We start from the raw sequence: 14,787 nt of genomic DNA on the forward strand, positions 1-14,787 counted from the left end.
GTTCTTATGTTCTTGTATTTTTTTTTCCTTCAGTGTTTGAGATAATCTGTAGTGAGAATGAATCTGAGACTTTATCAGCTTTAGAAGATGAACATGTAGCAAAAAGAGCAAGACACAGACGAGAAGAGAATGAGTAAGTAAGAGATTAGTTATCATAAGGGTACTTAATATTGATCCTAATAGATAGCATTCATCTGGTATTTTGGATATTCAGATCACTATAAATCCTTCAGGCTGAAAGGAATTGATGGTTCTTGCACCCTTGCAGGTCATGTTTTTATTAGGATTTAACTTAAGAGCACATTTTTTTGCAGTAAAGACAAAGCGGTTATAGTTTTCACGTACATTAGCAGATCAAGTGGCAGTGCAGTAGGGGAACTGAAGCAGTAAGAGGTTGTTACTTGCTTAGGGTCACATAAGAAACCTGCAGCAGAGCAGAGAATTAAACCCAAGTCTCCCAAGCTTTGAGCTAATGCCATTAAAGACATGGTTTGCAGGCCACATCTGGCCCATAGAGCCCTATTGTCTGGCCTGCAGTTCTGCCTGTATGTGTTCAACCAGCATATCACATGCAGCATGTGCTGGCCCTGGCCCAGTGCGTGGAGCCCCTCTAGCACTTGCTGTATATGGCACCTGTGCACTGCATCTGAGGCTGGTTTGGTGTGGCCTGCCCATGATGCAATGAATGCTCCACACTGGCCCTGTATGTGGTGCCTATGTGCTGGATCCAGGGCCAGTAAATTAGCCCTACAGGCCAGATCCAGTGTGCAGAGCCAGTCTGGCATGGGTGCTACAGGCAGCACGTGCCACAGACTGGTGCCATGTGCTGTGCACAGCAGGGCCATGTAGGAAAGCTGCTTGCCTCTGCAAGCACCATGCTGGCCTAACCACTCTTCCCTTGCAGGTGGGAGCAGCATCAAGCAAACCTGTGCTGTTGCCCCTGTGCACACGGGAAGTGTGGCTGGGGCAGCGTGGAGCTTGCAGAGGCAAGCAGCTTTCCTGTGTGGCCCTCCTGTGTCCTGCCATACCGGGTCACGCCCTCTGTGCTGCAGAGGCCCTGGGGGAGGGCAACAGGGTGGCGAGCACACACCTGCAGCACACACCTGCTGTGCCCCCACCCGCTGCATGGATCTGGGGGGTGTGGGTACCCCCTGTTCCCCAGGAGTGTGCGCTGCAGCCAGGAGTCCCTGCTCAAGTTGGGGAGCTGGCTCTGTGTTCCTTCTGCTGCAGCAGCCACTGCCTTCTGTTGGGGACAGGGAGCTGCAGACCTGGCTCCAGCTCTACCCTGCAGCTACAGCCTGCCCCCACCATGCAGATCTGGGGGCACAGGCCCCTCCCCTCCCCACCCAGTCCTCCAGGGGTGCACCAAAAAGCCCTGCTGAAGCACCCAGTCTATACAGACACTGCAGAGTTGGGTCCAAGTAACACACTGCTCCTTCTGGTAAAGTGCATTTTTGGCGGAGGGGAGGGGGGGGTGTTCATGTCTGTTAGCAGCCAAACTTAGCATTTCTGTCTCCTCTCCTTTCTCATAAAGGAATACAGAAAGCTCCATGGATGAGTTGGACGATGATTATCCAGAACATCCAGTACGTCATATTTTCTCCATATTATATAATACAAATTAACACACCCTTGTAGCTCTGCAAATCTCAATTTGTTTTACCTAAAACATCCAAGAATATTAAGATCTAACTGTGAATAAATGGATACTCTTTAGATGAAGAGGCTCAAACAGTGGCTTAGAGTTCATACAATTCTTGGTGAGAGACGCATTTTGAAATAGGTATTTCCCTGCTGCCACCTGGTGTTTGTTTTTTAAGTGGGTATATTAGGAATCGTACTTCCCACAGTGCTCCCCACTGGCCATACCACTACCCTTCTGCTTGGTTGTGCCTCTCTCCAGTTGTTGTCCTTCCTAGTGGCTTTCTGATTCATTGCAAGTAGCTCATCAGAATGGACACGGTATCCAGCAATCTCCAGGTAATATGTCGAGGCTACAGCAGAAGGACTGGAAGTGGTAGATGCCAGCATTTAAACCTATAAGTTTCTAACTTCTCTCTTGTTAATGTGACTGGGAGGGAGGAGTTTGAATAGCAACTGAAGGGCTATGAGAATGGGGCCTCTCCTATTTCAGTTCTTGGTGATATGCTGGCTCTGAAAATATTGGGTGACAACCTATCAGTTTTACTGGCGGAGAAGTAGTATAGACCAAGTTTGAGGCATTACTGAGGATGGGAAGGAGAGCATAGCTAAGGGCAGGGCATTGCCCTTTAAGTGGAGCAGGCCCAGCCTCTCATGACTCATCAGCTGCTTTTCATCTGAGAATAAACAGTTGATCATGAAAGCCATTAAGTTGGGGAAGTGCTACAGGTAGCAGTGTGCCCATGGTAGGCCTGGTAGCAGCATGGAGAGAGGCTGTTGGGCTCCTGCAGCCTGTTTTGGGAAAAGGAGCCACTTAGTGTGTGCCAGTTTGAGTTTTGAGTTGGAAGAATAAAACTGTGGCCTGAAGGAAAGGCCTGAACAGACCTTGGGAGGGACAATTAACACCGCATCCAAGTAGGGAAGATAGGCTAGAACTCCATAGAGGGAGGTAATTGGGGCTGGGGTGTGGACAGGAGTACAACCAGAACTAGCAATTTGCAGGTGGTTTCCCAGCTGAGGGCATGAAGGGAAGTTATTTTTCTGAGAAGACTATGGCAGGACTATGGTTTGGGGCTATTTCTGAGGGAGGCAAACTTCTGGAGGGCAGGGGCAAAAGGGAGAGAGGAAACTTGACCAATAAGCTCTGAAAGTTTTGCTGACTGAGAGAAGTATCCATTCTGATAGTTATCATCAGTTAATGGTGCAGAGCTGATAGGTGCATCTACAGTAGTGTGCAGCTGATAAAAACTTAGCTTCCAGTGCAAGTTGCAAAGATTTTTGTCTCCCCCTGGGCAAATGCAACACTTCTGTACTTACATAGTCAACTGAGGAGTGGGAGACGCTGTCAATTGAGTTCTTTCTAGTGTAAGCAAGACTTTTAAGGGCCAAATGGTGTGTGTTGAATTATTCCCGTGTGCAACTTTTCTAATAAATGCTGCCCTGAATGTGAGAAATTAAAGTTCTATCTCTGCATCCTACTAATTTGTTTGTTTTTGTTTGTTTGTTTTTTTAACTTGAATTCCTCAGTCTCAGAATCACATGAACAGCTCCTTGTTGACCTTATACCGGAAAGAAAATCATGATTCTGTCCCAGGAACTCCAAAGAATGAGCTGATAGAAACTAGCACCCCTGTTCAAGTGACAGCACCCCAACCAAGTGTCCTTACCTCTGGAAAGCCACTTGAGACCAGAATCTCTGAAGGTGGCTGGTTTATTGATAAAAACCCAAGTAGAAAAGATGTGGACTTTTTCACTGACCTTTGTGAGGAAGGAAATGAAGAAAAACTGATTTCTGAGGTATTGTGTCTTACAGACCTGATGACATTTAACAAGGTTGCATGTACACATTTCCTACCTTATGTGAGAGTCATTTGAAGGTCAACATGTAGAACAAAACTGTCATCTACACCCTGCCCCAGAGGAAAGTTTGTACATTTTAAAAAGCATGAGCCTTTAGTGTGAAATACAAACTTGTTTTTATTTATACAGCTAGTCTATTTAACCCTGGAGGTAACTGCATTTCAGTGGTAAATGGAACAATGTGAGGTTTTTTGATAACTTTTTAATCAGTAAAAAGCAATAGCTTGTATTACGCCTTTGTTCTTGGATCACTTGTCTGGTTTGGTAATATTTATACAGACCTTTGTTGAAAAAAGATTAAAATTATTGTCACTGGTTTTTAATAAAAAAACAAAGCAATAACAAAATTAGCATGCAAGAAGGGATTTACCCCAACCTTGCCTTCTAGATTGATTGCTGCATTCTGTTTTCTTGTGATCTAGAAATCAAAAGATTTCTCTCTTTTGGAGAGTGAAAGAAGGAAGACAAAGGGTAAGCGAGAGAGACGAAGGAAAGAAGAGTCACAAGATGCAGATGGTGAAATAGAATCTGCACTGCGTAAGCAGAAAGGTGAGAGCTGTTGTTTTTCGAGTGGCTTTCCAGACATGCACCTGCCAGGTAGCTGTGGTACTTGAGTCTGAAAAAATTCAGTAAGGAATTTAGCCCTTGTGGAATATTTCAGTACTTTGATTTATTAGATAAATATGCAATTTGATCTGTATAATCTAAGTGTTAATGCTGGTGTCTTTTATTTGGGGTTAAAAGCCAACATTACTGTTAGTATGTCCACATTTTCAGTAATTCAGTTCTTTCTTTCCTTCTTTTTTTCTTTCTTTAGCTAAATCTAAAGGACCAGAGTTGCTTCACCCTTCAGTGAAATTTGAAGATGTGGGAGGCAATGATGAAACACTGAAGGTTAGTCTTAATTTTTATTAAAACCTATTTAGGGTGTTTGTGGAATAGAGAATAAAGTGGGGAGAATCTTTGATATGTTTAATGAGCAAACAATACTGATTTTGCTTGGAAATATCAACAGTTCTCTCACATAGAGCAATATGGCTTGTCATAGACCTTCACCTTGGTTCACCTCTCTCATGACCACTGAAGTAAGACAGTGACACAGAATTTAGTTTCTGTGATCAGCATCGTCATGTGTAACTTAATTTTCTTTTATCAGAATGGGAGTTTTTTATTCCTTTCAGGAAGTCTGTAAAATGCTGATACATGTACGTCACCCTGAAGTCTACAACCACTTAGGTGTGGTCCCGCCTCGGGGATTTCTTTTACATGGACCACCAGGATGTGGAAAGACGCTACTAGCACAGGCGATTGCTGGGGTGAGATGGCTTTTTCTAATGTATGCCTTTAATCGTAATTGGGTCAGGGAAAGGGGAAAGAATCCAGCTTTGTTATAGACTTGATTAGGGGTATGAAACACATGGGCCTGTGGGCTGTATCTGGCTCAAAGCCACTCCATTTCACCCTGCTGGGTTACTGGTGGGCCACAGAATTCAGGGGCCTGGCTAGTAGTTGGCAAGGTCTGCTGCAGAATCTGGGGCCCTGGTGGACAGGGCTGTCAAGCAGTGAGTGAGGGCCTGGTAATGCAGCCCTGTCGCCTGCAGCTGCCTGACCCCAGCTACATGTCCATTTCCACCATGGCAAGTGCCCTTCTGGTCCATGGCCACTTAACTTGCTGGTGCCACAGTGGCTGTCACAGCTACCCTGTAACTCTGGGCTGGATTCAGCGTGTGAACAACCCTGCAGTCTGGGTGCAGCCTCATGCACAAGGTGAGTGTGACACCCCTAGACTAGATAAAAATCAAGAGAAGAATGATTTATCTTGTCTCCTTCCTGAATAGCACATGTTCATTCAAAGTTAAGTAACAGCAATGCAGTCTGAATCTAAGAGATGGATTTCATTTTTTGAAAGTGCTTCCAAGGAAGTAAGATAAGGAATAGACTTCAAGCAGGCCACATATTGGATTAGTTTGATTATTCAAAACTCTTCTCCAACAGTTTTAAGCCTGACCTTAAAACAGAAACACTTGTAGGATGTTGTGACAAGTCTGACTCCTGAGGGTAGTAGCTCCTCTAGTCCAAGCTTGGAATTTACCCTTTGGTGACCACTTAGCTTTTACCAAATAAGATGCTGGTCTTTATTCTTATCAAAAAGCTCTCACTGCAAATTACATTTATGTATTTATGTATGTGCTAGTATTGATGTGATATTGTTGCTGTGATGATCCAAGACATGCAAGAGGCAGTTATTCTCATGGGTGATATCTTTGTTTGGATCAACTGCTTAGTCAATAAAAAGAGATCACCCACAAGGATTCCTCCCTTGTATCCTTTTTTCAACTGTTAACAATGGTCTTTGATGCTTTCTGTTATGTTGAAGCAGCCGTTTCCCCTGTGGAGGACACCTGCAAATCAGAGTAGAGAGAGCTTGGTGGCACAGTGTGGCATTTGTAGTGTTCCTACCTTTTCTCCTCTTTTGAATATAAATGGAGGCTCCCTATTATTAGGGCTTTCTTTTTCAATTTTAATATTTTAGTGAAATGGCCACAGGTTATAATTTTTTAGGTTTAAACATTATATATAAATTATTAACAGGGCACAGCATTTTTTCTTCAAAAGCTTCAGAAAGGTTCAGAACCTCTCAAACTTTTATTGGAACAAGTTGACTATCCCCTTTTCAGATTTAAAATGTGAATACTTAGGCTTGGATATACGTGAAAGAGAGAGATCTAAGTGTGTGTGTGTGTCTGTGTGTGTGTGTGGATGTAATCTCTGTATGTATGCATAGTTCATGTATAATATCTCTGCCAAAATATTCACATTTTAAATTTAAATATAAAAACTATCCTAATATAGTAGCTGTAGACGACTTGGATTAGTTTAATACCATAATATTTATTTGTGTTGGAGGTTTACCAGATCAAAAGAGTTTTAGTTTTCTTCGGGTGAGATTGAATTTAAAACAGATTTACTCTCTAACATTGACATCAGGATTCTTCTTAGGGATCAGGCATCAGTATGCCAACTCTTTCCTGACCAGCAGCAATACTATTTAGCACTTAAAATGGGAGGCTAGAGATTCAATATTCTTTAATGCAGTACTACTCAGATTTTCTGGAAATGGGGAAAATACCACATTGGGTCCTTTACACAGATTCCATAAACAAGACACAATCTTAAATACCTGGTCTAGTTTAAACTTTTTAAAGGAAATTGTTTTGCTTGGTTGTAGGGGGTGGTGATATTTCTACATTCTGGAGCTTTCACAACAGGTTTTGTTTTTTGTTTTCTTGCCTGTTTTTAGGAGCTTGAACTACCAATCCTCAAAGTAGCAGCTACTGAGATGGTGTCGGGAGTGTCAGGGGAATCTGAACAGAAGCTGAGAGAATTGTTTGAACATGCTGTGGTATGGCAAGCTGGCAGTGTTCTCATCATGAAATTGTTTGTGCCTTTGTTCCTTAACATTTTAAATCTACATGTTTCATTGCTGCGGTTTGAATTTGAACGTGTTGGTATTTATTAGTAGCGTTCTAGAGCCTAGAGGTACCTGTAGTAGTGGATATGGACCCTGCTGTGCTTGAACCTTTACAAAATGCAACCAACAATGCACTTTCCCTTTTTAAAAGATGACAAAACTAATATTAATGTATAGGCTGCTGTGCATGGCAATTCATTGCTTAAAATACTTGGCATTTATTTGCGGTGTGGCAGTATATTGTGCTTTATGAAGTTGATGTCTCTTAGAACTGATTTGGACACAATGATTTTTTTAGTATGAAAGAAGAGACTGCAGGCAGAATTGTTATGAATCCAAGGAGAAAAAAGTTAAGATCAAAATTTTCCCATGTGTGAGTTGCCTTAAACACAACAGTATTTCCAGATTACAAGCTGGGTTGATTATGATCAAACACTGATGTGCGAGGAGTTTCATGTAAGCCACCTTGTTCTTGATGAAAAGAAAAGTAGGAGTAGTTAGGGTGCTTTCACATAGTGATTTTTAACATGTAAATAAAATCTCTGGTATCCTGTTATCTGGGGAAGTCTTCCATAAGGTATATGAAGAAAATATTCTGTTTTCCGATCCCATTCCATCGCCACTAAGCTGGGGACATATATTATACCATTGTTCTTCAGGGGGATGCTGGGAGAGCAGCAATACCAAGGTGTCACATTTGCCTTCTACCTTAATCTGAAGCCAAGGTGTAATATTTTATTGTAAAACTCCATTAATGCAAACAATAAGTAAATAACTAAACTATGGAATAAAATTGTCAGTAAAAGTTTTTAAATATCCTTTGAGTTTACATGGTCTTGCCTTAACTCTCAGCAATATAATTTTAATATGAATATATATATATTTTAAGGATACTTACTGTGTGAAACCATGTTTTGACTTTTTTTTTTTAAAGTTCTCTCTTTTTTTTTTTTTTTTTTTTTTTTTTTAAGCCATTCATACTTGTTTTTTTTAAGCTGGTTTTTCAGAGATTACCTTTTGTTCTGTGATATCCTCTTAGCAAAATTAATGTTCATGCTATACCAGTTTTTCTGAGGAACTCAGAGAAATAATATTGCATTGGCCTGATGGCTGTGGAGCTCTGCTTTTAAATTCTTCCCTGCTGGATAGAGAGGCATTTATGGACTTGAACAGACAAGCTTTCAGAGTTGGCCTTCAATACACTTTTTTAGCTTTAGAGTTTGTTAAGCATATAGGTTATTCAGAGAGTCCTGCAAGTGCTGCTTTTGATTAACAGTGACCTTTTAAGAACAGTGAATTCGGGAACAAAAGGTTTATAAAACCTTATTATGATTTATATGCTTCCTGCTTTAGCCTCTTGACTGTAATCTGAGATTAGAAGATAACTCAGAGCTGGCAAGTAAGTTTTCCATTGATCTTTTGCCATTCCTTCTTATTCGATAGCACAGCTAGTACTGGTAGTATTCCAGAAACCACAGTATCAGTGGTAAGAAGTTGGCTTGTTCAGATATTCTTGAACTTGAGCATCATATTTACTCTCATACTACATGCACCTTTTTTCCAAAAAATCAGCCCTGCAAAATAAGTTGTTTTTTTTTTTTTTTAAGTGTGAAAGCTAATTTTCTGCACAGTAATCAAAGCATGTAATGGTTTCCTTTTAATGGTTAACATGGGCTCCCAGCCCAGGAGGGAGAATCGAAGTGCTTCAGGGTTACAGGTAGTTTTAACCATTTTACAGCCACTGAGCAGTAGAACTGTAGTTCTGATGGTGAGTGATGCTGAGGAGAGAGCTCTTCCTCTCTGTCCTGGGGCCAGCATTCAGCCATGCTTTTTGTTCTTTGTTCATAAAGCTATGTAGGGCATGTGATATGCAGCTAAATATGACTTCTTCAGATGAAAAAGTGATTGCCAGAGTGCAGGATCTATAAACTATAATTATATATTTTAAAGAAAAATGTCATGCCTTATGCACGATTCCATTCTATATTTGGTTGCTCCAGTGATGGAAAATAAAAATAGATAAGGATTATGGATATTTTGGCACAGGGCTGTTGTTCAGAGTAAATGGCAGCACATGCAGTAATATTTTCCTAACTTTTAAACTGAAAACCCCTTTTCTTAAATTTGTCGCAATGTTTGTAATATGCTGTGTGTGTTTATAGTGATTATGGTGATGTTCTTGTTCCTAGTCCAATGCACCATGCATCCTTTTCATAGATGAGATTGATGCTATCACCCCAAAGAGGGAAGTTGCATCGAAAGACATGGAGCGAAGAATTGTGGCCCAGTTACTAACCTGCATGGATGGTCAGTTTCAAGAATATATATATATATATATATTTTTTTTTTTTAAACCTAGCCTTTCTTCTGAAATCCAGTTCTGTCTTTATTTTAATTTCTCTGATTTTAGCTAGCTGTGATGATTGAAAATCCTGTGGCATTCATATAGGAACAAGGGTTGTTAACTCTGGTGCCCCAGCCAAAACCCCTTTCATGTAATTTTTTGTTACCTTAAAGGGCTCTTGCAAATCCCAGTATAAGAGTCTTAGTTTCTGGGGATGTAGTGGTATTAACTTCCTGTTCTGGGTTGCATGTTCTAGAAATATATGTGGTATTGTACCCTTAGGGTATATTTTTTTCAATATGAGGGGGAATTACTCCTGTATATTGTTTGGGGAAAGCTGAAATCTATGCTGGAATTGAAGAATGGAAATGCTGAAATTAGCTGCATTTGGCGCTGTAGTGGCTGCAGCTCTCCAGCTTCAGAGAGAGAGAGGGGCAGAGCATACTCTGCAGTGTCGGTTAGTCTTGCCTTTTCTCAGCTGCTGCTGAATTGGCAGTAGCTTTGGCTGAGCAGCAAAAAGCTGCCGTCAATTTGGCAGTGAATGAGTTAAAACTAGCTTTGCCAGCAGCAGCCAGTGAGCTGGCTGAGAGCAAGCAAGCTATTTCAGGCAGTTAGCTTAGACCATGACTCTGGAAAAATCTTTTTCTTTAATTTGCTTTCCCAAAAACAAGATGCATGTGGTATGCAAGAAAATAAAGTATGTCATAAAATACTTTCCCATACAAATATCTGCCTGTGATAGTGCAGTGCACAAACTCATTAGTGAAAATAAAGGGAAATGGTTAAAAGGTGGGGTGGGGAATGGATTGCTGGCAGTTCAGCATAGCTGAAAGTAATATTTGCTGCTATCAGGAGTAACTTCCTGTAGCATGCATTTTTAACTAGACTAGAATAAACCGTGATAATGTGAAGATACAATACCATTAATGCTTATTTGTTTTCTTCCTCCCTTCCTTCCTCAGATCTGAACAATTTGCCTGCTTCTGCTCAGGTGCTAGTCATTGGAGCAACTAACAGGCCAGACTCACTGGATCCAGCACTGCGGCGAGCTGGAAGATTTGATCGAGAAATTTGTCTAGGGATTCCTGATGAAGCAGCTAGAGAAAAGTATGTTTCAGTAGGTCTTGGCTTCTTCAGTAGAACTGTTAAAAAAAGTAAACAAATTTTAAAGGCTTCTGAACTTTTTTTTAATGTTCTTTACCCAATTTGAGGTAGTCTTCTTAAAAACTAAATGCCTCTTTCTTAAACTCTATCTAGGTAAGGCTGGCCCTTACACTAGACCTCATTTTTGTTCTGTAAACCAAAATAGGGTGCTCCTTCAGGATGAAATAGATGGAAGACATCATGTGCAGGAATGCAAGTAAAGTCAAAATCTTAGTGGGTACCTTAGCTGAGACCATTGTTTATTTATTTATTTCTTTAAGCTCTGTTATTTTTTTTTTCCTAAAAATATAATAAAGCTGTCATTTTATTATAGTACAGGGGTTGTCAACCAGGGGTATGCGTACCCCTAGGGTACTTCAAAAGGTCCTAGGGGGGTATGCACAGGTGGGCAGGGACAGAGCACTGCCACCACCTCCCAGGAGCAGGACCGGGGGGGAGCAAGGGCACTACTGCCCCCCTGTGGGCTGCATAGGCGCCACCTGGCCAGCTGGATATGGGGGTGGGGAAGGGCAGGGGCTTACATGGCGGCTACCAACGGCATCCACCACCCCATACCACCACCCACCACTTTCCCACGGCCAGTTGCACATGTGGCTCCGTGGGCTGCTGACAACTGGCTGGGTGTGAGCAGAGGCAGGGGGAGGTGCTGTGCTTGGGAGGAGGCCCTGGCTGGTGCTTGTGCTGTTGATGCTGGTGGCTCCTGCCTTCAACTTTGAGTGCCTGGGACCCTGGCAGGGGAGGGGAAGGGCCCAGGCCACCACCCCACGGGAAGAGCCTACAGCTCAGGGCTGGCCTGGGCTGGGTGTTTGTGGGGCCAGGCCCTGAGGGGCCCTGAGGACCCCTGTGTGTGGGGCCAGGCCCCACAGGCCACCCGCCACTCTGCATCCAGCCACCAGGGTACACTTCTTAAAAAAGGTTGAGAACCCCTGTTATAGTATACTCAACTGAACTGATTCTTAAACTTTAAATGAGCGTGCATGGCTGAGATTTTATTTTATCTGGAGAATATGTGACTTGTGATTCTCAGCCTTGAGTAACTCTAAATTGAGTTAAAGCTGAATTATTATGCTATTGCACTGCTATGATCCAGTCAAAAAGACTAACTGAATAATTATATTTTTCAGATGGGAGGGAAAATTGCTGCAAGGATTGTTTGTATGGTGTATTTTTCTTTTTCTTTTGAACAGAATTCTACAGACATTGTGTCGAAAACTTAAGCTCCCTGAATCTTTTGATTTTCATCACTTAGCTCATGTGACTCCAGGCTATGTAGGTGCAGATTTGATGGCACTTTGTCGTGAGGCAGCCATGTGCACAGTGAACAGGGTCCTGATAAATTCAGAAGGGCAAAAATGGAAGGAGACAGAGGCTGGAAAAGCAGTGAGTGACCAAAGCTTTGAAAATGGAGAAGTACCAGTCAAAAGGCAGCCAGAGCTTATAAAGGTACTTGATCCTTTGACACTCTCCTTTCTTAAAAATAAACTACTTCAGGGTTGTAAGATTCTGTGCTCAATCTGTAGTAAACACATTTTAATCACAGCAATATTTGTTTGCATGTTATATATTTATGTAGCATTTTTATCCTTCCAGTTAATAAAATACTTCCTAATTAATTGTAGAAACTATGTGAACATTTTGAGGCAGTTGCACCACTATAGGAAACTTTGAGACTAGTTTAATGCTTTGACAGCTGGGTTGGTTTTTTTTTTTTTTTTTTTAGGTGCTTGCTTGAAAACTGCTAGGCCTTTTATGAGGGATGGTGATACAGCTACTGGTGCAGATTTGAGGTTACTTGAACAAATAGTTCCAAAGACATGGACCAATACAGATCAAATTATGTTAACAACATGTGTTAGGTCTTAATTTTTTTTTGCACGTGCTTAGGCTTAGATTGTGGCTCTAGTCCTCTCCAAATTGATTTCACCAGCTCAGGATGATCTCATCTGGTGACTGATATTCAACAATTTATTTAGGAAAGCAACATTTTAAAAATTATTCAAGGTTGGATCTGTGACAGCATGAGTTAGAGAAAGTGGTTGGTTGGTTGTTTGCAGCAGCCAGAGACATAACAGGGACTCTGTTACAAGTAAGAACCTTTGCAGATAACTTGGTGGTGAAATAATGGGGTAGCTTGAGGTGATGTGTTGGCCCCTGGCAGACATCAAGTCACACAGTTGGGACCTGGCAGATTCCCTGATCCCAAAACTAGAAGGTCCTGCCATCGGGGTTCAGTTTAAACAGATTGTAAGAATGTAAGTGCTAGCATTCTGTAGTATGGGGTTCCAGTCCCTAATGCCAAGCTTCCTTTGACCCACGATATTTAAAATGTTTGCCTACAGCTGAATGCATAAGCATGGGATGTAGGCAGCTAACAACTGGGGAACTCCATACTACACGTTCAAATTTAACTGTGATACAAACCTGCCACAAAAATGTAAAACACCCATTTGCCCTTTTTTTTTCTATGATAAATTGGTTGACCATGTGGCATGTTGCATCTTACTGTGCGATTTAACATATTAATTGAACGATAAATGTTTTATCTGCCAGGGGCTGTTGTGATCATTAGATCTGAATGGAGCCTATGCCCTGTGGATTCTAAATCCTTCCATTAGAAATTTTCTAGGAATGCGCTGTGCACATTTTAAGTTGCTCTGTTCCTGCACTATGCAAAGGCTTCTGGAAGTCCTTGCCTTTTGGTTTAACAGCTAACATTTTAAAATGTTCTAAAATTCACATGTATACTTTGTTCCACTTCTTGAGGTAGTGTCAAAAAGTAAGCAGCTTCACTGCTTGCTTAAAAAAATGTTTTTATATTTGTGAGTGGGGGAGGAAACAAAACAGCTTCACTGGAGTAAATTAATTGTGCTATATGCCTGTCATGCATCTCCTGAATGGGACTGAGTTTAAAGCAAACAGCTGTGACTCGCATCATCATGATCAAAGGGGTTTTCTGTTTTTCAGAAAACTAATCACAACAACCAACCCAATTCTAACAACTGCCATGAGGTCAACATCAACTAATTCAGTTTTAAAAATTATTTTGCCAATTTTAGGAGTTACTTCAAAACAGCAACTTATGTTCATTGCAGAAAACAACTTATGTAATATTTGATCCCATTTACACAAACCAAGCGTTCACACCTAGTTGATTCACATCTGGAAGTGCTGTGCTTTTCTTTGAAAAATGGGAGATGCTGGAAAAACTTTTAGTTCAGTGACCATCCTTTTAAAACACTCTTAACAAACATCAAATAACATTTTCTTCTACAAGCTTCTCTTGAGAACCCAAGTAACCAAAATCTATGTTTTTGTAGGCTTTTTTCACTTTGAAATGGAAATCCTAGTACAACCGTATTTATCGCAGCACAACGTTTCTTAGGGCATGACTGGCAAACCACATTTTGGTCAGCCTGGGAATAAACAAGAGACTGCAAATTGTATATAGCAATTGCATTTCATTATTGCTGAACCTGAAGATACACTCAGCAATGTGCTGACATGTTGTGAAAGTTTTTAGAAATAAGAACTGATTTTTAAGGACTGTGTATGAAATACATGAGTGGGACTCACTGTGCTTCTATATAGAACTAGTTAGAACTGCAGAGCAAATCATAACAGCAAGTACCTTGATAAAAGTAAATCTTAGCAGAGATTTTTTTTTTTGGCAGCTTCCCCAGAAGTGGCCAAGCACTGCATAGCACTACAGAGACAGCCCTCCTCACTGGGGCAGTATAGAGTAAGCTTGCCCTGGTACAAGTACTACTGTTACAAGTACTGTTGTACTGGTGTGGTGCTGGTGTGGGAGGGTAAATGGAAAGTGGGATTTAAAACCAAGACTGCAGAGTTGTCTAGCACCTCTTCCAATATTCGACTGGAATGTTATCTTAATGAACATGCTTTTACTCCAGGGAAACCTTGAAAAATTGTGTGGTGGTAAAATTTTGTCTACTGTCATCTTTTTTTCCCTTTCCCTTTCTTTCAGGATGAATTGCAGAAACTGCTGGAATTGCTTAAAGAACAGGACCCCTTGGTAGAAGAGCAGCTGCAAAAGCTCTGCATTGAAATGAATGATTTCATTGTTGCACTGTCCTCAGTGCAGCCCTCTGCCAAGAGAGAAGGCTTTGTCACAGTTCCTGATGTGACATGGGCAGATATTGGAGCTCTGGAGGACATTCGGGAGGAGCTTACCATGATTATACTGGTAGGCATGAATGCCATTTTGAGTCCTGCTAGGAAACATGATATCTAGCCAGAGGCAAAATCATGTTTCAGAAATCTGAACTTGGTGTTCTGTTCTGAAGTT

The 14,787-nt window shown here is 41.4% G+C and overlaps 1 protein-coding gene across 2 annotated transcripts in view; it reads left to right on the top strand.

Annotated features, from left to right (window-relative positions):
* NVL (nuclear VCP like) overlaps positions 1-14,787 on the top strand; it is a 72,097-nt gene that overhangs the window by 6,981 nt on the left and 50,329 nt on the right. For both annotated transcript variants that reach the window (XM_090048023.1, XM_090048033.1), the window contains exons 4-14: positions 34-133; positions 1,535-1,586; positions 3,169-3,438; positions 3,924-4,050; positions 4,319-4,395; positions 4,683-4,817; positions 6,803-6,904; positions 9,163-9,280; positions 10,280-10,424; positions 11,669-11,924; positions 14,467-14,685. In XM_090048023.1, the coding sequence (XP_089904149.1) occupies positions 34-133; positions 1,535-1,586; positions 3,169-3,438; positions 3,924-4,050; positions 4,319-4,395; positions 4,683-4,817; positions 6,803-6,904; positions 9,163-9,280; positions 10,280-10,424; positions 11,669-11,924; positions 14,467-14,685 (1,601 nt within the window). The remainder of the gene's footprint in view (positions 1-33; positions 134-1,534; positions 1,587-3,168; positions 3,439-3,923; positions 4,051-4,318; positions 4,396-4,682; positions 4,818-6,802; positions 6,905-9,162; positions 9,281-10,279; positions 10,425-11,668; positions 11,925-14,466; positions 14,686-14,787) is intronic.

Source organism: Crocodylus siamensis, chromosome 1, assembly GCF_052110815.1.
Source record: "Crocodylus siamensis isolate JL-2025a chromosome 1, ASM5211081v1, whole genome shotgun sequence".
NCBI classification, from domain to species: Eukaryota; Metazoa; Chordata; order Crocodylia; family Crocodylidae; genus Crocodylus; species Crocodylus siamensis.